Genomic DNA, 25,732 nt, shown 5'->3' on the forward strand with positions numbered 1-25,732 from the left:
GAAGGGAATGTTATCATGGCTATGGCAGTACACACTGTTAACATACAAATACAATTACACATATAGTCTGTCTCACTTACTCCACATCTAGACATCTCTACCTCAGAAGTAACTGTGCAAATGCACCAAGACTGAGGCACAAGATATTCATTGTTGCATCAACCAAAAAACATACAATCAGAAACAACTTAAGTGTCCAGCATAGGCCTGGCTCAAGAAAATACATTTCCATGCAATGGAAAACCATGCAGCCATGTAAAAGGACTCGACAGAATGACATGTACAGCATGGAAGAAATTAAGGGGGAGGGGAAGCAGTTGCAAACTGTGGGGATAGCGTGACTAATCCCATTGGGTTCACAATTTCTTTAAATCCATATGCATATCTTTGTAAATGCTCAGAAAAAACTGAAAGGTAAACATTTCTTTTAAGTTTCTTCCGGGAAGGCGAATCGCTAGAGAGCTTTATTCACTCTAAACTTTTCTTTAAAAAGGCCTTTTATGGACATGTTTTATTTTTGTAATTGGAAAAGAGAACGAGCAGTTTTAAAACCTGATCTAAGGTTTCTCTGAGTTCTCTACTTCGCGCAAGGTCTCCGTGAAGAAGCGAGAAGCGTTCCTGATAACTCCCACATTAAAGTGCTAAGGCCCTGTGATTCCCGTACAGCACGTGCTTGCAGACAGCACGCTGGGTGTGCACAGCGCGGCCTGGCTCAGGAGGACAAGACCGGAGGGTCCTGCTTTTGTCTGGGTCCCGGAAAACGCTGAATCCAACAAGATTTACCCGGAAGCGGCCGCGAGGGCAGAGGCTGGGCGCTCGGTGTGTGCTGGGCGCTGTGGGAAGAGCAGCCGGGGGTGACCACACTGCTCCCACCGGTCGGACAGGAAGGATACGGGGTTCCCCACGGAGGGTGAGCTGAGGACACCGTGCGGGCTTCCCCGCCATCCCACCCTCGCGAGGGCACTTCCTGCCGTGGGCCTCCGATTCCAGAGCAAACAGGAGGGCCGAGCACTGAATGCTCAGCTTAGACGTTCTTCTCCATGTTTAAAGAGAACCAACCAATTCCAGATGTAATTGTTTTTTTAATTTAAATGTCTGACTCTCTGGCCTATCATGAAGAGGCCCTTTTAGAAATACAGATGAATTCCCAGACCCTAAACTAAGTCTGCGGGACGAGGCTGAATGGAAACCTTATTCCCCGCGGTAACCTGATCATCCCAGCCAGTGGCTCTCCAAGGCTGTGCCAGGACCAGCACCACCTGCAACCCTGGGAGGAATGCAGGTGCCCGGGCCCCACTCCAGACTGTGAGGTTCGAGACATCTGTGCTTTCACAAGCCCTGCAGGAGACGGAAGCACATTTATGGGTGAGAACCACTGGTCTAAAGTGGTCCTTCTTCAGGGTTCCCTCTGTCACACAGTAATGAGACCTGCTCCCTCCCTCCCCCCGACACTGCGAGGAACAGGGCTGGTTCTTCATTCCTAGAATGAACATTTAGTGACCCCCTAGGCCAGTGATGGCGAACCTATGACACGCGTGTCAGAGGTGACACGCGAACTCATTTTTTTGGTTGATTTTTCTTTGTTAAATGGCATTTAAATATATAAAATAAATATCAAAAATGTAAGTCTTTCTTTTACTATGGTTGCAAATATCAAAAAATTTCTATATGTGACATGGCCCCAGAGTAAGTTTGGGTTTTTCAAAATGCTGACACGCCGAGCTCAAAAGGTTCGCCATCGCTGCCCTAGGCTGTGCAGGATCCCCGTCCAGCCAGAGGCCATGTGGCTCGGTGTGCACGCTGCTCCTATACAGGTCTGAAGGACTGATTGCAGTCGTCAGCGACCGTGAGGAGCTGGGGAGCCAGGAGGTACGGGACGCGTAATAAACTGGGGTCATATTTTGACTCCCCGCCCTTTCTCCAAGTGTTTACCAGGTAAGCTAAAAGCGCCAATGTCTCTCTGAGTCCAGTTTGCTTCCCCTCCTGCCTTTGGCTAACTCCTGGCAGTAGAGCAGCCCCGCAGAGAGAGGGGGAGGGCTAGGGAGAGAGACAGCCTGAGCCATGCACCAACTGGACCCCCACCTGGTTATTCTCAGCAATCGCTCACTCCCCTTCTTGTCCCAAAGGCAACTTAAGAGAGATGTTTATGTGAGAAATAACAGGGGATGGAGTCAGAGGAAAGGTGGGACAGACAGACACGATGTTGGTACACAGGATGCAAACAGTGGGGTCTTGCGTGTATTTTTGCGATGAGCCTGGGACATTTCATCACATGAGAAATCCAGGAAGCTAATGAGGTCTCCTTAGGGCGCTGTCAACAGGACTCAGGAGTGACCCTGAACAGGACCCCACGGGCCAAAGATCCCTCCTACTGGGGGTGCACCAGGGCACACAGATTTGGCTCTGGCTTACAAGCAACCAACGTAAAGATGCACACGCAATCTGTTGCATGATTTACAGGGTCCCCAAGATAAAAATAAACCAGTTGCTGAGGAAAAACCACAAGTATTCCTGGTCTTGAGAGGAATCCCTCCCTTGAATCAGCTTCTGAAGAATCTATGCTTGGCTGTTATTTTTAAAGCGGGGGGGGGGGGGGGGGGGGGAGAAAACCTCAACTTTATCACTATCTCTTAATCCTTGTTTCAAAAACACAGTCTTTTACAACTGAGAGTTATTTAGACAGCTATCTATAAATCTCATACATCTGCGACCAAGAAACACACACCCCCAAATTGTCCCAGATCAAACGTGTACATTTGCTGCTGTTGTTAAAGATTTTTAGAAAAAGTTTCTGAGAGGAAGGGAGAGGGAGAGAGAGAGAGAAACATCAATGTGCGAGCGAAACACTGATCGCTGCCTCCTGCAGGGCCTCCCACTGGGGATGGAGCTGCACCGTGGGCATGTGCCCTGACCGGGAACTGAACCAGCAACCTCTTGGTGCATGGGACGATGCATCACCTGAGCCACACAAGCCAGAGCCAAACTTGTACATTTGACCCCCCAACAGCCCTCAATCTGCTGTGAGGATTCCTTACAATAGTCAGTGGCCAAGATGCTGCCCCTCCCAACCTGCAAACTGCAACACACATGCGTGTGGACACATGCAGGCATGCGTGTACACCACTCACCCTGTTTTAAATCTGTTTCATTCCCGTGGACTCAGAGGTGCCCTTTCAATCAGGCTTGCAGTTAGAGACTGGGTCTCTAGTCACCTGCTTTTCTGATGGGCTACTTTGTATTTTTTTTAATATAATGTTTTTATTAACTTCAGAGAGGAAGGGGGAGGGAGAGAGAGATAGAAACATCAATGATAAGAGAGAATCATTGATCGGCTGCCTCCTGCACGCCCCCTACTGGGGATCCAGCCTGCAACCCGGGCATATGCCCTTACTGGAATCGAACCCGGGGCCCTTCAGACCACAGGCCGACGCTCTGTCCACTGAACCAAACCAGCGAGGGCTCTGATGGGCTACTCTGAATTAAATGCTTCCAGGTGGTACAGGATAAGTGAGAGTGATGACAGCAGATGACAGTCCTCCATCCATCTTACCTTTTACTCATTCAGGGATGCTCGGAGTTAGTTCAAAATCAAGTTCCCTGCTATATTAATGACAGGATTCGTCTGGCTTCCCTGGTCAGACAAAATTTGGTTCCCAAATTTGTGGAAACTTACGAACCACTCAGCCTCTGCCCCCCGCCCCGCCACCCCCACATATATATGAATAAACATGTTTATGTCTACACAATCTTTGCCTTTACTATTGAAATACTAATGCTTGTTATTAAAAAATGCAGTCAGTACATGTGGATGAGGGAGACACTCTACGCAGTACTTACTAATAAACACTAAGTGTTTTACCTACAATCGATCCAGTTTACCCTCACAACTCTCCACAGCGTGTGCACTTCTGTCAGCATCTCCATTTTGCAGATAAGGAAAATGGGTCCCAGAGAATCTGAGTGACTCGGCAGTAAGAGGCAGGGCCAGTCCAGCTCCAGTGGCCACATGCTCTCAACCCCTGAGCTATTTCACCTCTCCATATACTAGAACTCAGAGCACTGAACATCTGCTGTGGACACCTACCCAGATTTTAAAGTCTCTATCCATATACACTGCTTACAAAACAAAAACAAAAGACAGTTACTGAGTAAAAACCCGACAGGCTTGAGTTTGAATTGGAAGTGTCAATATAAATTCATGATGTGTTTAATCATCAAACAATGACAAAAATGAAAAACGTAAACACACATCTTCGCTCTTTCTACTGAAATGGTCCAGAAACAATGAGAGCCCCAGGGGCAATGAGCGTGCCCAGCACCCAGAGTCTGTTTTCTAAATCCTTTTATCCCACAATAAAAAGAAGCAGGATTTTTTGGGTAAACACACAATGTGAGCCCAAAACATGTCATACGAGAAATCAAGAAAGCTATTCAGGACACCTAGGATCATGTCGAAAGGACCCAGGAGGCAACCACTGGCCAAAGATGGGAGAGTACATACCTCCTAGCTGAGGTGCAAAATACCACCTATAAAGCAGTTTTTAAAAAAAGAAAGAAAATACAATCTGATTCTGATCAAGCCTTTAGCTCTAACTACCAATTTACAGCACGTAGGGCAGAAGACCATGTTAAACAATACCACAGAAAGCTAGCAGCAAAATCCAGACCGTGGGAAACTCTATAGGACATATAGCCATTCGACCACATTTCTTCAATAAACTATTTCAAGAAAGAGAGAGAGAAAAAGGGGAGAGGGGGGACTGATGGAGGGCAGACCTATAGAAAGAAAGAAACCCAGAAGTAATAGGGATGAAGGCCCTAACTGGTTTGGATCAGTGGATAGAGCGTCCGCCTGCTGACTGAAGGATCCAGGGTTCGATTCTGGTCAAGGGCACATATCTGGGCTGTGGGCTCGATCCCCAGTAGGGGATGTGCAGGAGGCAGCCAATCAATGATTCTCTTTCATCATTGATGTTTCTTTCTCTCCCTTTCCCTTCCTCTCTAAAATCAATAAAAATATATGTTAAAAAAGTTGGCATGAGAACCCCACATTCAACCTTCCACAGTCTGAATATCAATATTTCTTGATATCCAAGGCATGAAAATGAGAGGTGCTTAAAAATCCATATTCTATTAACAACTTGCCCATTTCTCCTTGGACATCTGCGCATCACTCACCGCTCCTCCATGAGTTCCCGGATAGAGGCTACCGTGGGGCCAGATCCCAGGTGAGTGTAATACGGACCTTCATCTTTCTCCACTATTTGTTCTGCAGAAACACAGAGGAAACATTAATTGGAGACACCGATTCATCAACATTCATTTGTTAAGGCAAACCACCAATAGGAAAATTAATGGGCATATTATAAAATAGGGAATTAAAATGGCTTATAAACATGTGACAATGTGTTCAACCCCATTAGAAACCAGGAAATACAAATTAAAATCACAACCAAATACCATTACATACAGGCCAAATTGGCAAAGTTTAAAAGTATAACCATGTTGGAATTTAGTTTATCCTCATACATATTCTAGACCAGGGGTCAGCCAACCATTCCACTCCAGGTATCTACCCACATGGACTGGAACCAAGGACCCAACAGTACCTGTATGCCCACGTTCATAGCAGCATTATTCACAAGAGCCAAAGACGAAAATAACACAAGTGTACATCAACAGATGAACCAATGTAGCCTCGCTGTACAATATTACCCTATGTAATAAAAGTGTACTATGCAAACAGACCAAACGGCTGAAGAGCGGAACGACCATCCGGATGACCATCCGGGGCCACACTATGACAACCACTGGCGCCAGGCCAGTCAAGGTGGGTGCGATGCGATTGGTTGGGGGTCTGGCCATCCCCTATGATCGCTCTGCAGAGGGAGGCCCAGGCCACTGACGGCGGGGCTGTGGCGGGTGGGCAGGGCCTCCTCCCTCTGTGAAGGAAGCCCGGGTCCCAGGTGCTGGAGGGAAGCCGGAGCCGGAAGCCGGAAGCCGGGGGAGGGAAGGCCTACTCTTGCACGAATTTCGTGCATTTGGCCTCTAGTTCTCCCATAAAAAGGAATAAAGTCTGGCTACAACATAGATGAAAACATTATGCCAAGTGAAATAAGCCAGAAACACAAAAGGGAAAATATTGCATGATTCCACTTACTGGTGTATGAAATATCTAGAATAGGCAAATTCACTGAGATAAAAACTAGAGGTTACCAGGGGCTGGAAGGAGTGGGGAAAGAGGAATTATTACTTAATGGGAGCGGTGTTTCTGTTTAGGGTGATGAATAGACTTTGGAGCCCTAACCAGTTTGACTCAGTGGATAGAGTGTCGGCCTGCAGACTGAAGGGTCCCGGGTTCGATTCTAGTCAAGGGCACATGCCCAAGTTGCAGGCTCAATCCCAGTAGGGGGCGTGCAGGAGGTAGCCAGCTGATCAATGATTCTCATCATTGATGTTTCTATCTCCCTCTCCCTCTCCTTTCCTCTCTGAAATAAAAAAAAATATATTTTTGTATAAAAAGGCTTTGGAATCAGATAGTGGTGATGGCTGCACAATATTGTGAATGTAATTAATGCCACTAAACTATACACTTAAAAATGGTGGAAAAATGGCAAATTTTATGTTATGTATATTTTAGCACAATTTTAAAAAGAAAGGAAAAGTACTGATTCATGCTACAATGTGGATGAACCTCAAAATCATTATGCTAGCCAGACACAAAAGATCACATACTGTTTGATTCCATTCATATGAATAAGTAAATGCACAGAAACAGGAAGCATTTTGGTGGTTGCCAGAGGCTGGGAGGAGGGAGAAATGGAAAGTAACTGCTTCATTTAATGGGTTTTTATTCTGAAGTGATGAAAATATTTTGGAACTAGACAGGTGGTGGTTATACAATATTGTGAATGGACTAAATACCACTGAATTGTTTACCTGAAAGTGATTAATTAATGTAAAGTTCACTAACATTTTTTTTTTAAATGAAGAAACTATTGATTCACACAACAACATGGATGAATTTTAAATCACCTTATCTAAGTGAAAGAAACAAGACCCAAAAGATGATGTAACAGTAACTCTGGAAAGCAGTATTTTGACTAGATACTTTAAGCCTAAAAACAAAAAGAACTTTATACAAATACTGTACTACAGCTGGGAAGTTTGTTTCATGTCGAAGGAGACATGGCGACTAAGTGCAATGTGCTGTCCTGCACTGGGTCCTAGAACAGAAAAGAGGCATTAAGTGAGTTTTAAAAATTGAGTTTTAAAAAGGTACCATCATTACGTGAGACATTTATATCAGGGGAAGCTGGGTAAAGGAGAGAGAGACAGGAACTCTCTGTACCAACTTCGTAACTCTTCTAGAAACGTAAAACTATTTGAAAATAAAAAGTTAAAAAAACAACAACAAAAAAACGACACAGGGGGCCCTAACCTGCTGACCAGGTCCCAGCGGAAACCTTGGCCACGTGCGTTAAAGCACGTACGAGGGTTTTCACAGCAGCACTATTTGCACGAGTCAGAACTGGAAGTGGCCCCTCGTCCAGCACCCGTGGGACGGAGAAATGAAAAGTCGCAGAGTCAGCTAAGGGCCTCATCCAGCAACGAGAACTGACAACTCGCAGCACCGTGGCTGAGCGCTCCACCACAGCCAGCGAAAGCAGCGCCGCACGGGGCAGGTGCGGGAAGGCCACGCTGAAATCACCCGCAAAACCAGGCTCCGCCACACCGTCCTGTTCACAGAGCCATAGGTGGTCAAATGACCAGCTTGGCATATAAAGTTGCAGATAGTCAACAATGTTTTACCCAAAAAAAAAAAGAAAGGCACTCTCATGTGGTTCAACCTCAAGGCAAAGAAAAACAAGGAAAATCACTGTCCCAAGTCGGGAGAGTGGCTACCTCCGCGGGTGGGAGAGGAAAGTGGTGGGAAGAGCCTCCAGGGGGCGCCTGGGGAACTGGAACGGCCTACGTCTTGGTCGAGGTGGTGGCTACACAAGGTGTTCATTTTATAAATGTTCATTACTCGGTATACGAAGGCCTCGTGTTCTTTCCTACACGGTGTACGGAACTCACAGTTTTTAAAACATAAAGAAAATAAGGTCATACCTATTCTGTACAGAACATTATGGGGAAACAAGACAGGTTAAAACCGACTGGGCCCCGAAAAAGTTTCTCATCAAGCTGGGTAGGTAAGACCCACACGTAAGAAGATAACTTAGGGCATTTCAGGTCAACAGGGTGAGAATTTTTAAATGCATGGTGTTGGGACAATGGGGGGCGGGGGAGTTTGATCCATACTTAGTGCCTTATCCCAAATACATTACAAATGGTGGGAAACTTTTAATTAAAAAAATTAAACTATACAAATTCTGGAAGAAAAAGAATGCAAGAGTTTTTAAAATAATCACGGAAGTGGTAAGCTCTTCTCTACGTATAACATGAAATTTAGAAGCCATGTACATATACAAAAAAACCCTGGTAGATTTAACTAAAGAAAATTTTACAGTAATTACTGCCAAAAGTCAAGCCAAAAGACAAATACCACACTAGGAAGGAATACTTTAACCTTACACCAGATAAAAGGCAAATTTCCTTAATAAGTCAAGAGCTCCTACAGTGAAATAAGGCCAATCACACAAACGGAAAATGAAAAACAAAAACAAAAAGGATAACAATGGTTCTCTGAAAGGGAAATGAAAGTGGCCCAAGCCTATGTACAGGTACCAGTTTTACCATCAGATGACTCACCATCACAGTCTGGTAACTCCTTGCGTTGGTGAGGGTTTAGGAAAACGGGCAGCGTGGACAGTAATTTAGCAATATACTGAAGTACAACTGCCCAATCCATTTAACGCAGCAATTTCAGAGAATGTCAAATTCTAAGAATTCATTTCTAGGAACTTGGCTCTATTTTCACATGTACAAAATATGTACATACAAGAATGCTCACTGCATCATTTGTAATGGCACAATACCGGAAATCTAAATGTCCATCATACAGCAATTATATTATGTGTTATAAATGCATGATGGCGCATCCATATAATAAAATACTAAGCAGCTATCCAAAGGGAATTGGGCAGCTCCAGATAAAAACATGACCTCTAGGTAGTTTAAGTGGGAAAACAAACAAGTTTCAGTATCTATATACATATAAAAAGCCAGCGACCAGAACTCCGAAATGAGACCGACCGGTTGTTATGACGATGCCCACTGCGGCCAGTGAACTGACCCGATCAGGGGTGAGGCCAGCGGCCAACCTCCCGTGCCCTCACCGCCCCCCCCTCCACCCCCCTGGCTGGCCCTGCCCTGATCAGCCTTTACCACCCCTGATCAAGGGCAGGGCAGCCGGCCAACCCTCCCCCCCCTGCAGCCCTTCCCCCCAGCCGATCCTGCCCCTGATTGCCCCCCCACCCCAATAGGGGGTGGGACCGGCCAGTTAACCTCCTGCAGCCCCTCCCCACAGCTGGCCCCACCCCCGAACAGCTCCCACCACCCCGAATGGCCTGCGGCCCCTCCCCCAGCCAGCTCCACCACCAATCGGCCACCCCCACATCAATCGGGGGTGGGGCTTGCCGGCCAACCTCCCACGGTCTCCTTCTCCCAACAGGCCCGGCCCTGATCCGCTGATTGGGGCCGGGCTGGCTGGACACCACCGTGCACGAATTTGTGCACTGGGCCTCTAGTAGTATGTGTAACAGGCTAGTTAGTGCACACATACAATCACACATATATCAGTATATATGTACACAAATGCAAGCATAAAGGTGTATATGCCATTACCCACCCTGACAATAAGTGTAAGAGCAAGTTTGCAATGGTACGTGCAGCCCAGTGAATTGATGGGAGTTGCCTAATAGTTAGGGCTTCCGCTGACGGAGGCTCTCCATCTCCCCCTAATGTCCTAGGTCAGGCTCTGGGCTGAATTATTGTCATGGGTCTCCTAACTGGTTTCTCTCCTCCTACTACCTCATCCTACCCACCACCACTTACACTCCCCCAAACAGAAATCCGGTCATATCCCTTCCTACCGATGACTCCACGCTAAAGAGAAGACAGAACCCACATTCCAGATCATAGTGCCTAAGGGCCCCAGCGGAGCCATTGCTGCATACCTCCCAGCCTCGCATCCCGCGACGGCCACCAAGCTCCTTCCACACAACCAGGCAACATGCCTGTGTGTCATGGACAACAGTGCCTTCCTATACTTCTCTCTCTGGAAAACTCATCTCTTAGGGCCTAGTATAAATGCCTCCTTTTCTGTGAAGCCCTATTGGACCTCTCAGGCTTGTTTTCCCTGATTCCCAGAGCCTTTTGCATAGAACAAAAACATCAAAGCAAGTATCACGGGACACTTTTATTATTAACACGGAACAGCAGAGTGAGCATGGGTTTTGCAGACCAAGACCTGAGCAACAGTGACGAGTTACCTTCCCAGCCTCTCTAACCCTCATGCCTTTCACAGGTCTAAGTGCAGTATTTGGTGCCTTATATGAACTCAATAGGTACTGTTGTCCAGACTCTGCCAAACAAATTGTGTGATTGTAGTCAGTGACTACAACCCTTATAAGCCTCAAAGCAGTTGAAATAATCTCTACATTATAGAATTGTTGAGTATTAGATGAGATGTGAAGTAAGCTACCTCGTACAGTTCAACAAATCAGTGCTTAAATATTTCACGAATGAATATTTTCAACTGAAGGATTAAAAATGACTTGCTACAAATATTCACTATTTTGAACCACAAGACAGAGAGACTTACGGGGGATGCCTGTGAAGGGGGGCGGGGAGAGAGAAGGAGGCGGAGGAGGGACAGGGAAAGAGAGTGTAAGAATGCCGGTGTTGGAGGGAGGGTCTGAGAGCTCTGTATAGGCACCAGGATATGACACGGCATGCAGAAAATAGAACATAAGAACATGCCAGAGCCTCTGGGCTCTGTTCCAGGTTCCATTGTCTGGAGAAAAGTCAACGTAATGGATTGAATGCAGGGTCTTACACTGGAGCTAGAACATGATAATGTAGCTTTTTTGGTGACTGCCTTGCATCCCAAATCAGAAAAACTAAAAACTTACAGTTAAGGACAGAGAAAGGAGATTTTCAAGAAGGTGCAAAACCAAATCTTGGCAACCCCATCCCAATAGCTAGGAAAAAAAAGGTATGAAAATCCCAAACCAAGCCAACCTGGAAATGGAGTGGTCAGGTTTCTCTGGGAAAGGCCATGAAAACATGAAGGGCAGACAAAGCCCCAACTATCAAACAAAACCGGGCACTCTCTCCCTTTGAGCAGTTTACAAGGCAACCTGAGGACTCGTGAATGGTCTCACTCCTCCTACCTCATCCTACCCAACACCACCACTTACACTCTCCCAACCAGAAATCCGGTCATATCCCTTCCTACCGATGACTCCACGCTAAACAGAAGACAGAACTCACATTCCAGATCATAGTGCCCAAGGGCCCCCGTGGAGCCATCGCTGCATACCTCCCAGCCTCGCATCCCGCAACGGCACCAAGCTGAGCAAAGAGAAAAAGAGGGCCTGTCTGCAACCCTGACTTTCCAAAGAGCATGGATTCTAGATGGGTTGTCTCCGGCCTATCTTTCCAAGCTGTGGGCCCCTTCGAGCCTCCACTATTGTGCTTCTCAATCCTGGGAGTTGTATACCCCATGTCATCCTTTATTTCCATTCAGATTGACCTTTTCCTGGCAGACAGCCCTTGAAATTCATGTGTTACCATTGGGGCTATTTCTAAATTTCAGTTGATGAAATCTCTCCTCTATTTTTTCTTTTTTTTTTTTCTTTTCTCCCCCACCCAGTTTCAGGGCAGGGACATTTTGCTATCTTGCTGTTAAGTCACCCTTTTCCCTTTAGTCCCCGTATAGTATTTCTTCCTTCTCCACGGAGGTAAAGTGACAGAGCAAGAAAACAGCTCAGCCCTTCTTCACGAAACATGGGTTTCTCGGCTCACTGTGAGCAGGAAGGGCAGGAGTGAAGCCTTTTCTAAAACACACAGGAGAAAGCTCTGGCGTGGAGCTGGGGAAAGAAAAATCCAATCCTTGACCAACTGGTGATGTGCACTTTGCCCTGTGCACTTAACTTTATACTCGTTAAAATGGAAAATACGCTCCGTTCCCCCTCTGCTCTCGGCTGGGAGAGAATGAAACGTATCCTCTTCTCTGTCAGCTAGAGATACTGAGCAGGAGAAACTCCTTCCTGCCCAACAGGAAAAGGGACCCTTAATGTCTAAACAAACCTTCCACTGTTCCTTCTCTCTGCACAGAGACTGGGCACCCGCACGTTCCCAGGGGGACCTATGCCAGGTACAGATATCGACTGAGGAATTTCTTCTCTTGATGACACTGACACAGAGGGGCAGTCGATAGCTGACGTACAATAGTCAGGTGTCAAGATCACACAAAGGTTTTCTTTGCCCCCACAAGCCTATAGAATGCCTCAGTTTCCTGATGGAATGCTAGAGGCCTTAAAGCCAAACGGCTTAAGCTTCTGTAACGAATGAGGATCTACTTCCACGGCAGTGGATGGCTGCTAGCGTGACACCTCCTGGCAGTCACACATCCACACGAGGGAAGGCAGATGGTTGGGCCTCCCCTGGATCAGGTGTGCCAGATGAACTTCTTTTTAAAATTCAGGTCTCTAAACTCTCAGGTCAGCTGCCTGTACGTCCCTGGGTCGCACGCTAGGTCTGCAGGTAGTAGACAGAAATACCTTTATAACAATGGGCACATGCTCTGATGATAAAGATTAAAGGTAAGGGGATCATGCCTAAACTGATCTGGTGTCTTTGTGGAATTTAAATAGGGCGGTAGAATAAGGTGGACCAGTTAGCCAAAAAATAACATGTGGAGAGCTTATCCATAGGCTCAGCACCAGTCTAGATCAGCCGTGGGCAAACTACGGCCCGTGGGCCGGATCCGGCCCGTTTGAAATGAATAAAACTAAAAAAAAAAAGACCGTACCCTTTTATGTAATGATATTTACTTTGAATTTATATTAGTTCACACAAACACTCCATCCATGCTTTTGTTCCGGCCCTCCAGTCCAGTTTAAGAACCCATTGTGGCCCTCGAGTCAAAAAGTTTGCCCACCCCTGGTCTAGATGCTTTAGAAACAATATTCCGTTCCTGTTTTTAAAATTTTAATTCTCACCCATGGATATGTTTTCATTGTTTTCTGAAAAGAGAGGAAGGGGGAGAGAGAGGGAGAGAAACATCAATCGGTTGCCTTCCCGAATGCACCCCAACCAGGGATGGAATCCACAACCTAGGTACGTGCCCTGACCGGAAATCGAACCCACAACCTGTTGGGGTATGGCATGACGCTCTAACCAACTGAGCCACCAGGCCAGGGCACTCCCTATTTTTAAGGAACCTGGGATTTAATTTCAAAGACTAGTGCACATATAATAAATAATGTAAGACAAAGGAGAATCCAGCATTAAATCCTGACCCTTCTCCAATACGGGTGCTGCCAGCCCTCTCAACCTCCCACTGTGTCTGTTGGTCCTTTAGCCTCCCCTCGCCTCAGTTTCTTTCCACATCTCTTCCCCAACACCCCATTTCCGTCTTCTCCCCGAAATGCCAGTATCCTGCATTCCCAGGTCTCTTCTTCATCTACATATTCATCCTGGTGAACTGTCCCTAATGGAAACGTCAACTCCCATCAGTTTGCTGAAGAACCACCAAGTCACAGATCCAACCAGGTACACACACACCTCCAGACACCTCAACGGCTGCGTGTCCAAACTCGCTTCCCTCCCGCATTTCAAATCTCGGTGAACGGCACCCCCCCCCCTTCCCCCCCCAGTCAGCCAGCCTAGAACCTCAGAAGTCACCTGTGACTGATTCTTCCTCTTTCCAAATCGAACTGGTCACCAAACCACTTTGTTCTTTTTCTTATTCCTTCTCTTACACCCCCTCCTCCTCTCCCTCCTCCTCGATGCCCTGCTTGGTGCAGGCACATATTATTTCTTGCCTGAACTTCGCCTGAGCTTGCAAACTGGTTTCTCTGCCTTTGGTACCATCCCTGCTTGCTACCCCGAAACTCCTGCCACTCCCAATCTTTCATCTAACACACCGGTCACACCAGAACGACTTGCATTTCCCCATGTTTTCTCATCTCCACATCTTCATGTCCCTTTGCCTGGAACACTCTACCTTCTCCCTCTTAATCCATTTCACTTCTACTTATCCTTCAAAACTCAGATGAGACATCACCTCCTCCAGGAAGTTCTTTCTGATACCCTCCCACCCAGAGTCAGATTCCCCACCTTTATACTGGTGTCCAAATAGCCTATTGTCCTTAAAAAAAAATTTTTTTTTTAAACGATGAAGTTCCTCTTTATCTCAAACTGAACGCAAGGGGGAAGGGAGGGTTACATTCTCATAAAAACGACAGGAAGTAGATTTTACAGGGTTGTAAACAGAGGAGTCTCTGTGTCCCCCATTCAGAACTGTGGTCCATAGCAAAGTAACCCCGTGGGTCCTGCTGTCGGCCACCTTTGCAGGACAAGCTCCCTCCCTCAGCCAAACCTTCTCCACATTCCAGGCAAATGAGATTGTTTTTCTTATATTGGTCTTTGGCTACTTTTTGGGGGCAGGATGACCAACTGGATAAAAATACAGCATTTCTATGCAGGCAACCCCTAATATCTCTGTCTCCTAATCTGTTTACCGCTGCCTGTGGGCTGTGCCTCAGAGAGATCAGGACAAGACTTAAAAGTTTACACAGACCTGTTTCCTTATCTATAAGATGATAAGCAGATGACCTCAAAGGATGCTTTTCCCACTACAATGTCCTCTGGACTCGCCCCCTGTCCTAAACTGGCTCTCCTTGTGAATTTCCCCACTTCTGAGAACAGATAAACTACAAAAGGGCTTGGCCAACAGTCCTGTGCTGATAAGTTCTCTACAGCTCGCTGTCCTGCCTCTGACAGTGCTTACAGGATGGGTCAGGGTGGTCAGCAGGATCTCAGTGTGCCTCAGAGTAACTAACTCACTGTAGAACTTCAACATGTGCTACGTTTTCTCAAACCTGAATGTATCATACTACCTTCTGTGGTAAGGCATGGTCTCTCACGACTTTTATTTTTATTTCTTTAAAGCTTCAAAGAGTGCCTTTAATTCTAGCATTTCCAGATTCAGAGAACAAGTCCATATGAACCCCATCCATACCTTCAGAAACCCCTGGTCTTCATACAAGGCTAAAACAATGCTCTTGGTGCTTGGATTTTTGGTTACCTGGTGATGCCTGTATTGGCCAAAACTGCTTATTTGGTAAAAATCACCATATACCTTGAATACCACGCTCTTTTGCTATGCTATAAAACCTCTTTATGCTTTTATTTTTTTAATGTTTTTTTAAGATATATTCTTATTGATTTCAGAGAGGAAGGGAGAGGGAGAGATAGAAACATCAATGGTGAGAGAGAATCATTGATTGGCTGCCTCCTGACCGCCTCCTACTGAGGATCGAGCCTGCAACCTGGGCATGTGCTCAGAACTGAGCCCAGAACCCTTCAGTCCGAAGGCCGACACTCTAACCACTGAGCCAAACCGGCTAGGGCTCTTATGCTTTTATAAAGTTGTTTCTATAGTACTTATTGATCACTTATTGTGAGCACTTCATGGCATCTCCAAATTTCACTGTCACGTCGACGGGAATTCTTTCTTACACGGACATACAGTCTGCACCCCTCTACCTGTCCCTGCTGAGGGGTGAGTTTGTGAAACAGAAGATGGTTCCCATCTGACATGAATCCCAGCGTGAGCAGCTTTATTCCTAACCCCTGTCCTCAGCCCAAGTTCACAGAGACAATTCAGCCAATACCGGTTGACGGAAGGCCCTGTCCAGACCTGGGGTCCTGCCATTTCTGGAAAATAGGGTGGCTTTCCCTCAGCACCTCCAGAAACCGTCTCCAAGTGAGTCCCTTCTTCTCTGGCCCTCTTCATTCCTGCTGCCACTGTTTGAGTCAGGACTCATTTCTCAACTAAACCATCTCAGTCACTGGGTTCAAATCTCACTCCCACCATTGCTAGCCTATGGCCTGGGTAAATCACCCCATCTAACCTTGCTCTCTTCATTAAGATGGGACCACAGTACGAACAGTCCCCACCTCACATACATGTCATGAGCACTGGATGAGACGGTGACTGTTGGGTACTTTGCACTGTGCCTGGTACACAGCAAGGTTTCATCATTATTATTATTCTCTATTTTTTTTTAACTTAGGTGAGATGATCATGTATATACTATTTGTGCCTGCTGTTTTCACTGAACCTTTTCCCATAATTTAACATTTGACAACACAGCTGGTGGATTTGTTTCTAATTGTTTAGCATTAGACACGCCTGCAGCAATAAATGATTGGCGGTTCGAATCTCCGCCCCCTTTATCTCTTCCCAATGCCCCTGTCCTCATCTGCCAAGGCAGCAGCTGTCAGTGCTGCCAGCGCCGGGGTTTCTCTCGTGCTGACAGCCTGCGCTTCTGCTCACGAGCTTCAAAGCTGCCGCGGGGTGGGCGTGGGGTGGGCGTGGGGATGGGGGCATCTGGTGCAAGGAAGGCAGGAGAACGCTGAGGGGTCAGGTCCGCCCGGTGCCATTGGTCTCACAGCCCATAGCTTGCTCCTCGCTGCCCTAAGACTGTGCGCATGCACTCCTCAGCCTGGGGCCCCCTTCTTGTCTCTCCCCATCTGTGTTCACTGCATTTTGCAAGAACCAACTCTGAACGAGAATTTGTTAAATGAAACATCACCCTCCATAATGACAGCCCGCCTGGTGCTTCAGAGACTCTCACGGTTCAGCCGCTGCCACAGAACAGCACAGGTCCCTGGCGGACACCTGATGAACGGGCGACTGAATATTGTGTTGTTTCTTCAAACAAACCCCAAGTCCTTCAGCGGTGAACTATTTCTCTTAATTTTTATTCCTATCAGCAGCTAGCACAGAGCTAATCAATACGGATTGATGCATTGTGCACAATTCCTTTAGAATACGTAGGCTTTTACTTCTTTCTCTTGCCTTATTGCATTCCACAGGCTCGACGACAGCTAACGCTTTTAGAGTGCGCGCCAGGCACCAGGCAGGGTCCTCAGCGCTTCACGCGTACTAACTCATTGACTCCTCACGACAACCCCGGAGGAAGGGATGGAATTAGAACTCATATTTTAAAAAAGCTAGTTTGATCAAACACAATGCCACATAACTGAACCCAACAATTAAAATATCTATGAAGGATCAGCTGTTTCCTACGTGCGGGGTAAGGATACTTCCTAGCCTGGAGGGGGAGGAACACCGAGACCCCGGCAGCGGGGACGGGTACGTACACACACGACAAGGGCCAAGGGAGCCCAGCTCCCGTGACCAGAACAAGCCTCTCCCAAATGCTGGGAAACAAGAGGCCCTCAAAGTCGCATCCTCATTCGTCAGGTCCAGGCTTAGGCTTCGGTGGGAACCACAATCCTGGGGCACGTCTGTGAGTGTCCGGAGGGCCCGGCCCATCTGTTCGCTCCCGGACAGAAGCCCTGGGCCCACTCTCCCTTGCTCCCCAAGTAGGTCCTTGTCACTGATGCTTCTGCCCCGCACCCCAGGAGTCTGGGGAAGCTGCACGGGCAGGACAGCCCAGCTCCTCCTCATCGGCAAGAACTCAACATGCTCCTCACCGGCATCAACGTGGTTTTTGGTCAACATCCGAAACACACGTATCTTCTAGTCCAGTGATGGCGAACCTTCTGAGCTCGGCGAGTCAGCATTTTGAAAAGCCCTAACTTAACTCTGGTGCCGTGTCACATATAGAAATTTTTTGATATTTGCAACCATAGTAAAACAAAGACTTATATTTTTGATATTTATTTTATATATCTAAATGCCATTTAACAAAGAAAAATCAACCAAAAAAATGAGTTTGCGTGTCACCTCTGACATGCGTGTCATAGGTTCGCCATCACTGTTCTTAGGGAATGCTCCACAAATACCAGAGAACTAGAGTCTGCAGCGGACCTGGAGCCAGTGTATCAGTGACCCCAGCGCCCCCCTCCGCTGACCGCCCCCACCTGCCCCAGACAGCGAAGTCCATGGGCGCGGTCCTCACAGGCCCGGGACTGCTCTTACTCTGGAAGGCAAGACACAAACCAACCCTTCAGTGCTCTCTCACACACTACAGCTTCAGCCACCACCTGGACGCTAACTCCATCCCAACCCCTAACCCAGCTTCCAGTTTCTCAGCCCCTTCTAACTCAGCTCATCCAAACAGAACTCATCGCCTCACCTCCAAACCTGTGTTCTCAGGGACCGTCACCCAGGTAGAGACCTGGGTTGTCCTCATCCCCACATTCCCTCCTCCTCAGAGGCCCTCCAACCCATTCACTCTTTCAGTCCAGACTCTTGTGATTTCTTGCCTGGCTCAAGACACCTTCCTTACAGGTCCCTGCACCAACCCTTCCTCTCCAGCCCAGGCCGGAAGAGTTGTAGAAGCAAAAGGTCATTACTTGCTTTAAAGCCCTCAGAAGCTCACTAGTACCTATGCAATCAAGTCCCACGCCCAGGCTTGGCTCACTGGGCCCTGCGAGATCTGGCCCCTGCCTGCCTCTCAAGTGGCCTTTTGTTTATCCCACACACGCCCTTCCCTTTTTGCTCCTCCCAGAGCAAGACGGTCCAAATAAGCCCCACCCCCTCATAGGCACCAAGCTCAGGCTCCAGAACCAGCACCACCTCCCACAGGAAGGCCTCCACGGTGCCTTGACCTCAACCATCTGTGCCTACCTCTACGGACGGGGACATGCCTGCGTGAACCACAAAGCATCAGCATTCGTCTCCTTCGATGCCTTCTCCACTAGCCTGTGAGCTCACTTCTGCGTCCCCAGCCCCCAGCGGGGTGGCTGGCACACGGGAAGTGCTTGCCAGATGAAAGACAGAGCCCCAGGAGCCCACGCCTGGGCCACAACCCTCTGCCCGCCGCCCGACCCCCAGGAGGAATTACCAACACAGTCGCAGGTGGGGAACTCGGCCTGGGCTCTCTTGGCAGGTGTGTCCAGCAGACTCTTGGTAGGTGTGTCCAGGTACTTCAGCGGCGACTCCAGGAAACCACTGAGGGTGGGTGTGAGTGGGTTCTCGGCCTTGGTGGGTGTGGCCTCCTGGCCTCCCTCCTCTGAATGGAAGCAGGTGGTTGAGAGCACGGTCACAGCTCCCGAGGATTCGATCTTGATTTGCTTGGGGGAGCGGGTAGCCAAAGGGCTCTCGGGGGCTGGGAGACACATTGGCTGGTTCTCGGGGTCCTGAACGGGCACATTTGGGGGGCCAGGAAGCCCAAAGCTATCCCCAAATTCAGCTTCAAATTGCCGGATGAGCTCTTCCAGCTTGTCATCGGCGGGGGGGAGAGGGCCAGCAGAGCCTGTCTGCAGGGTTGCCATGGGGCTGGGGGACCTCATTTCCTGAGTAGGGGGCAGCAGGCTGTCCCCGGAGGGACTAGGTGCAAATAGCGCAAGAGAAGGTTCTGGGGGCAGGGGGGCAGCAGGGCCCTGCGAGGCAGGGGCGGGGGCAGGTGGATGTGCCTGCGCATCCTCGGTGGCCGGGGGCCTCAGCCCTTCCAGGACAATCTGCCGCAGAGGCGGGAAGAGGGGCTGCGCTTCCCGGGGCCTGGACTTCTTGATCTGAATGGGCTTCCGGACACTGGGCTTACTCCCGGGAGTGGCTTTCTCCGTTCCCAGGGCCCCTCCGGCGGGTGTCAGGGGCTTCTTCTTCTTCTCTTTGGGCGGCCTGTCGGGAGGCCGGGGGACCAGTGAGCTGGACGGTGCCCACCAGCCGGGAGCAGGCGGCTCTGAGGCAGCGGAGAAGGAGGTGTTCTGGGCCTGGTCCAGGAAGAGGCTGCGCTTATGGTGGAGGTGCTGCTGCAGGGCGGCCTGGGCCTTCTGGTGGGCGCTCGGCTCCGGGGATGGTGTGGGGGCCTCCCTTTGGAGAACGGGGGATGGGGCTGGCGAGGAGGAGGGAGCCTCAACCTTGACTTTGGGCTTGGTGGGCAGGGCCTCGGGCCGTTTGAATACTGACTGGATGTAATCACTGGCACTGCCCAACAGCTGCTCCAGCTCAGCCATGGGGTCGGGGCTGGGGCGAGGCATGGGCCAAGAGCTCCGGGGAGTTGCTGGTGGGGTGTCAGTGCCCCAGGCTTCGGGAAACTCTGTTCTAGGAGTTGCTGGGGGGAAGGCAGGGCTCTCAGGAACAAAGGGTGCGGGCTCTTCGGGGGGGACCGCAGGCCACGAGGGGGCCCGGAGGTAGGACTGGGGAGATCTGAAAGGGGCGGCAGGAGGGGACAAGGCCTCAGGAAGCGGGCAAGAGGCCTGGGAGGCGGAGTGAGAAGGCTGAGGGAGGGCAGAGGAGAGCTGTGTGAGGGCTTCGATGGCGATGGCGGTCTGCAGGCTGATGTTTTTTTCCTTGGCGATACTGAGGGCGTTCTGGGACAGAGGCAGGCCCTCTGGGGGAGGGATCTGGGGGACCTCAGAGCCGAGGAGTGGCCTGGTGCTGGGTGCTGGGAGGCTGGCCTCACTAGGGGGCAGAGCCCCTGGGAGCCGGGGCCGGTCCTCCCCTCCCTCCACGACCACAGACTTGATCTTCCCCTCCAGCCACTCGAGGTAGTCAGGGCATTCCGGCCCGTCGCAGTTGCAGTTGGGTGGTTTCATGCCATGCCGCGCGAGGGCCAGGGCTGTCTGCAGCGTGTCGAGGTCTTCGCTGCCGGCCGAGCAGCTCTCGGGCCCTGACCGGGGTCCCCTGCTGTTGTTCCCAGCCTCGCGATTCATCTCACGGTTGAAGGTTTCATAGAGCCGGGTGCTAAGGGCCCCGTAAGAGGACACGGCTTCGGCCACAGCCGAAAAGGCCACCAGGTCGTGGGCATCTTCCAGGCGAGCAGTGTGAGCTGGGCCTGGGGTAGCGTCCCAGTCGGGCTTCTGGTCTACTCGCCAAGGACCTCCAGCCCCCAGCAGGCTGGGTCCAGCGGGTTCTCTAGCACCATTGACCGGCGCCCCTGAGGCGCTTAGCTGCCTGGAGTCCCCATGGTACACTGGCCCTGAGTCCATCTGACCTGGAGCAGGTCCATCAACTGGGCTGAGCTCTGAGCCTGTCTGGAGAGAGAGAGAGAGGAAGAAAAGGGAAAAAGATGAGTCATAATATCAGAACAGCTTATTCTGCTTCCCACCACTCAGATGCACACCCGAACCCTGCTTTTCTGGCAAACTCTCTGCCCCCGACATACCCTGAACCTCGGCCCATGGGCCCCCATCCCCTTTCCCCGCCAGCTGCACCCGTGAAGAGAGAAGGCAGATCTTTAAGGGCTCCTGGCACGGAATTCTGAATGTTGCTCAGACGTTTTGGAGCCTCAGACCCATCACACTGACCAGGCTGCCCTGACACTAAGCGTTTATTAAGGACACACAGAAAGGCCTGTAGCTCCCAATGCCCCAGGTGACGCCAGGACCATGTTGGTTTTATTTTTTTGTCAGAAAGGAGGCTCCCCGAGCACACCAGGTGACAATGTGCTGTAAGAGTAAAGCACGCGTGACCTATCTGACTGGATGAACACACTTAGCAGACGGGGGTCAGCCAGAGCTTCTCCGTGGGAAGGCAACCACAGCTCTTCCCTTTACCCATCACGGTGCTTCCTTAAGCCCAGCGCCAGGCCCGAGGGAAATGCTGACGACCGGACCTGGCCATGTTCTGCCCCATGCTGAGCCAGTCCTGTGGATGAGAAGCCCGTTACTGCTTGGAGGAAGATCCAGGCCCCGCCCCAAGCCCAGGAAGTTGATGTCCACCAAAGCACACGGCAGGGGGGCGGGGGCAAGTCCAGGGGGCCCAGCCCAGCCAGTGAAAAGCTAATACAGAGATGCAGAATTGAGGTTGCAAGATTCATCCCTCCAGAGAGGAAAGCTCTTCCTTATAGCAGAATGCCAACTATATGGCCTAAGCGACCGAACGCGACCCGTGAAGTGGTCACTACGATGAGCACTGACCACCAGGGAATAGACGCTCAACGCACAAGATTAGGCTCCCTCCTGTCTGGATCGGGCCTCCAGGGATGGGGGCAAAACCAGCTCTCCGACATCCCCGGGGGGTCCTGGATTGCGAGAGGGTGCAGGCCAGGCTGAGGGACCCCACCGGCGCACGAATCCACGCATGCTGCAACTAGCAGGTGAAAGCTTGATGAGGCACAGGATGTATACGTGGTCTCAAAACACTGTCCTCAAAAGTTACTTCGTTACAACAGTAACTTTAAGAAATTCTAAATTCCAGTTTCCTGGCCAGCGGAGCCCCCTGACACACTCCCCGCACTTGCTGGTGATCCTGGAGGAAACTTGCCATCAGGGGAAGGTGGCAACCGGTGGGAAAAGGGCAAGTGTTGACTCCAGCTTTCAGGGCCCAGAGTGAGAACAGCCCCAGGTAAGGTTCCCCAGGAGGAAGTCTGAGAGACGCCACCTTTACCAAGTTATCGTCACAAATATCGGGCAAGCAGCACGTGCCTTCTGATATGCTGTATGGAGAAGGGTATAACACCAGTCACACAGAACTCCAGCTAAAACCTATCGCCCAAACCTAATCACGAGGAAACGCCAGGCTAACTCAAACAGAGGGCATGCCAGAAAGCACCGGGACTGTCCGCTTCAAAAACTGCAAAGACAGACACATCTCTCCCAGCTTCCACGAGACTATGGAGACAGGACAGCAATATGCATGCTCACGGGTTAGACCTCGGACTGGGGGGGAATGGCCATAAAGTACGTCACTGGGACGATGGATGGAATTTGAATTTGGATACGAAGAAGACCATACTGTGTCCACCTGAGTCTTCTTGACTGGGATCATCACACCCTGGTCCTTGTCCTTAGGACACACACACACTGAAGTACTTCTGAGTAAAGTTTCACCGTATCTCCAGCTTAATCTCCGATGGTTCACAAAAGAATACAGTCACCAGCCACTTCATGACGGGGATATGCTCTGAGAAATGTGTCAGTAGGTGATGCTGTCATTGTGCAAACATTGTCGTGTGCACCTGCACAAACCTAGATGGTGTCGCCTACTACACACCCAGGCCATACGGTATACCCCCCGCATTCGCATATGGGGCCCATCGTTAGCCGAAACGCCATGCAGTGCATGACCGTATATCCATATGTAAAAATAGACACGCACAGAGAAGATGATAAAGCCAGTCAGGCAAAATGTAAAAAAATGTGGGTCTGTGGGAGTCCCCGATACTCTTCTTGCACCCTTTTTAAAGTCTTAAAGTTCTATCAAAATACACAGTTGCGTGGCGCTGGTGGCTGTGGGCAGGGAGGCGGGAGAGCGAGGGAGGGGGAGAGTGGGGCCAGTGTAGGCCCTTTCAGATTCCCAGCTCAGACAGGCCCCAAGGCTTGTACCCCTCCCCAGTTTCTGCCTCAACTGCCCCTCCCCCGGGGTTCAGCAACCACGTTCTGGGGATGCGCCTTACTAGCCGCCCTCTGTCTGCACCTCTCAGCTGACCTCCATGAACTCCAACCCCTGGAACGGGAGGCAGCTCGTCTACAATGGAACTGACTCCCCTCCCCACCTCCAGCAGCTCCTGCTCCAACCCTCCTATTTCTGCCAGTGTCCCCGCACTCACCAATGTCCCCAACCCAAGCATCATCCAGGTTCTTCCAACACACCGGGCACCAGACCCAAACAACTCTACACATGGATGCCTCTCTCTCCCTTCTCTCCCTTTCTGTTCCTGCTCTCCTCATTTGGGCCTTGGTGTGTAGGCACATTTTTATTTTATTTATTTTTTGTATGCATATTTTTAAATTTTCCAACCTGACAGTGGCTCCTTTAAGCAACTCTACATACCCAAGTCCCCCCCGCCCCCACCTGCACAGAATCTTTTCTCCTACAATCTATTGTTGATCATATCTCACCCTCCCTCAACACCCCCAGCCACCAATTTCACAACTCTTCCCTACTCAGCCCTCACATTTTAAAACTACCATTTGCATGCACCCAGTGCTTAGCGTGTGCGACGGGTTTTATTCTCCAAAGACGGCCACTACAACCCTCTGTCCCACATGCATCCCTCCGCTTGAATCCAGGCGGGCCTGTGACAACGGTGGAAGCGACACTACATGGCCTTTACAGCTGGACTACACAAGGCCAGACAGCTTCTGCCTGGTCCCTTGGGACTCTGACTCCTGGAGCCCAGCCACCGGGCTGTGAGGAAACCCAGGCCGCATGGAGAGGCCGCATGTAGGTGCCGGCTGACAATCCCAGCTGGGGTCCCAGCCAACAGCTGGCATCACCTGTCAAACGTGTGAGCGAAGCGGCCCTGGGAGGGTTCCAGTCCAGCCTGCGCGCTGCCACTAGCTCTGGAGCCCTCCCAGCTGATGCCTCAAACATCAAGGAACAGAGACCAGCTACCCCCGCTGTCTCCGTTCTGATTCTGGATCTACAGACTCATAACACAATGACTGCTGTTTCTTTGCCACTACGTCTTGGGGTGGCTTCTTACCGAACAATAGACCAGATCGATTATTTTAGGAACATTAACAAGTTTATAAGGTGACAGGCAAGAAAAAGCCCTATAAACACACACACACCCCTAGAGCGTATCAGTGCAGTAGAAACAGTCTATACAAGGGTCATGGTGGGGGGAGGGCACGGGGGAGGAGCGTCACTTCTCTCTGGGAGGGTGAACGTGTGTCGACAAAGGTTTCACCTCCAAGTAACCTTCACGATGAGGCTCAGAAGATGGGCAGGGGTCTGGAGGAGGGGGAGGAGGAGGAATTCCGGGTGGGGGACCCAGCATTGCAAAGGCCCGGAATCCTCAGGCCTGGCAGCCTGGGGAAGGGCAAGCTGCTGGGCATATGGGGAGCACCCAGTGTGGGGACAGCAGGTGTGTGGCTCACCGCGTGAATACAATAGAGCGTTCCATTTCAGGAGGGGCACTCAAGTGTCCCAGCAGAGCAAGGACTGCAGAGGTGAAGGTTGGGGCCTGAAGGCCATTGGGGAGACTAATGCCACTCTCCAGGTCAGTGATAATAGGGTCTGGATGAAGGCAAGAGCAGAGAGCCAGGGGTGAAGCGTCGTCTGCAGACAAATGAGTCAATGTAGAGGGTGAGACAGGGAACAGAATCAACCCCCTGCTGACAAAGTACCCCTTGAGCAGTCCTGCCCACCACAGGGTCTGAGCCCGAGCCTGCAGCCAGCACCCCTCCCGTCGGGGACCCCTTCCTTAGAGGGCATGACCGGCTACACTGGGAGCGCCTGAGGGCCGAGGCTTCCATCACACCTTCAGACCCTCGCGGAGGGCTCCTGTGTGTTCAGAATGAACCGTGGCTTCTTCCCCCCCGACCCCGACTGGTACAGCCTCTGCACCACAGCACTCGGAGAGGACGGCCACAGAGCCTGGGCGGAGTGAGCGGCCTCCTCTGTGATGGCCCGTGTCCCTGTACACGCACAGAGGCCTGACACAGCCAGTGCCATCAGGAAGGCCTTCGCCACACGGGACTCGGGAACCTGACAACTGATCTTGGAACAGCCCGCCCCCCACTCCGCAGAGAGGCCGACCAAGGTGTCAGCTCTGGCCCGTCTTACACAACCCTGCCCTGCCCTCCCCGAGCCCTGCACTCCAGCCTTCCCAAGTCTCTTCCTGTCCACAGGATCCCCGAAGGGCTCTGGCCCATCCCAGGCTTGGTCTTGCCCAGGATGAGGGTGCAC

General features: G+C 50.3%; 1 protein-coding gene across 13 annotated transcripts in view; it reads right to left on the reverse strand.

The window, feature by feature from the left end:
- TET3 (tet methylcytosine dioxygenase 3) overlaps positions 1–25,732 on the reverse strand; it is an 86,908-nt gene that overhangs the window by 16,571 nt on the left and 44,605 nt on the right. For 10 of the 13 annotated variants that reach the window (XM_036334080.1, XM_036334081.1, XM_036334089.1 and 7 more), the window contains 3 exons: positions 18,999–21,129; positions 13,173–13,196; positions 5,179–5,269 (listed from right to left, as the gene is read on the reverse strand). In XM_036334080.1, the coding sequence (XP_036189973.1) occupies positions 5,179–5,269; positions 13,173–13,196; positions 18,999–21,129 (2,246 nt within the window). The remainder of the gene's footprint in view (positions 1–5,178; positions 5,270–13,172; positions 13,197–18,998; positions 21,130–25,732) is intronic. The other 3 variants (XM_036334084.1, XM_036334082.1, XM_036334092.1) reach the window with 2 other exon arrangements.

Source organism: Myotis myotis, unplaced genomic scaffold (genome assembly GCF_014108235.1).
Source record: "Myotis myotis isolate mMyoMyo1 unplaced genomic scaffold, mMyoMyo1.p scaffold_m19_p_14, whole genome shotgun sequence".
NCBI lineage: Eukaryota > Metazoa > Chordata > Mammalia > Chiroptera > Vespertilionidae > Myotis > Myotis myotis.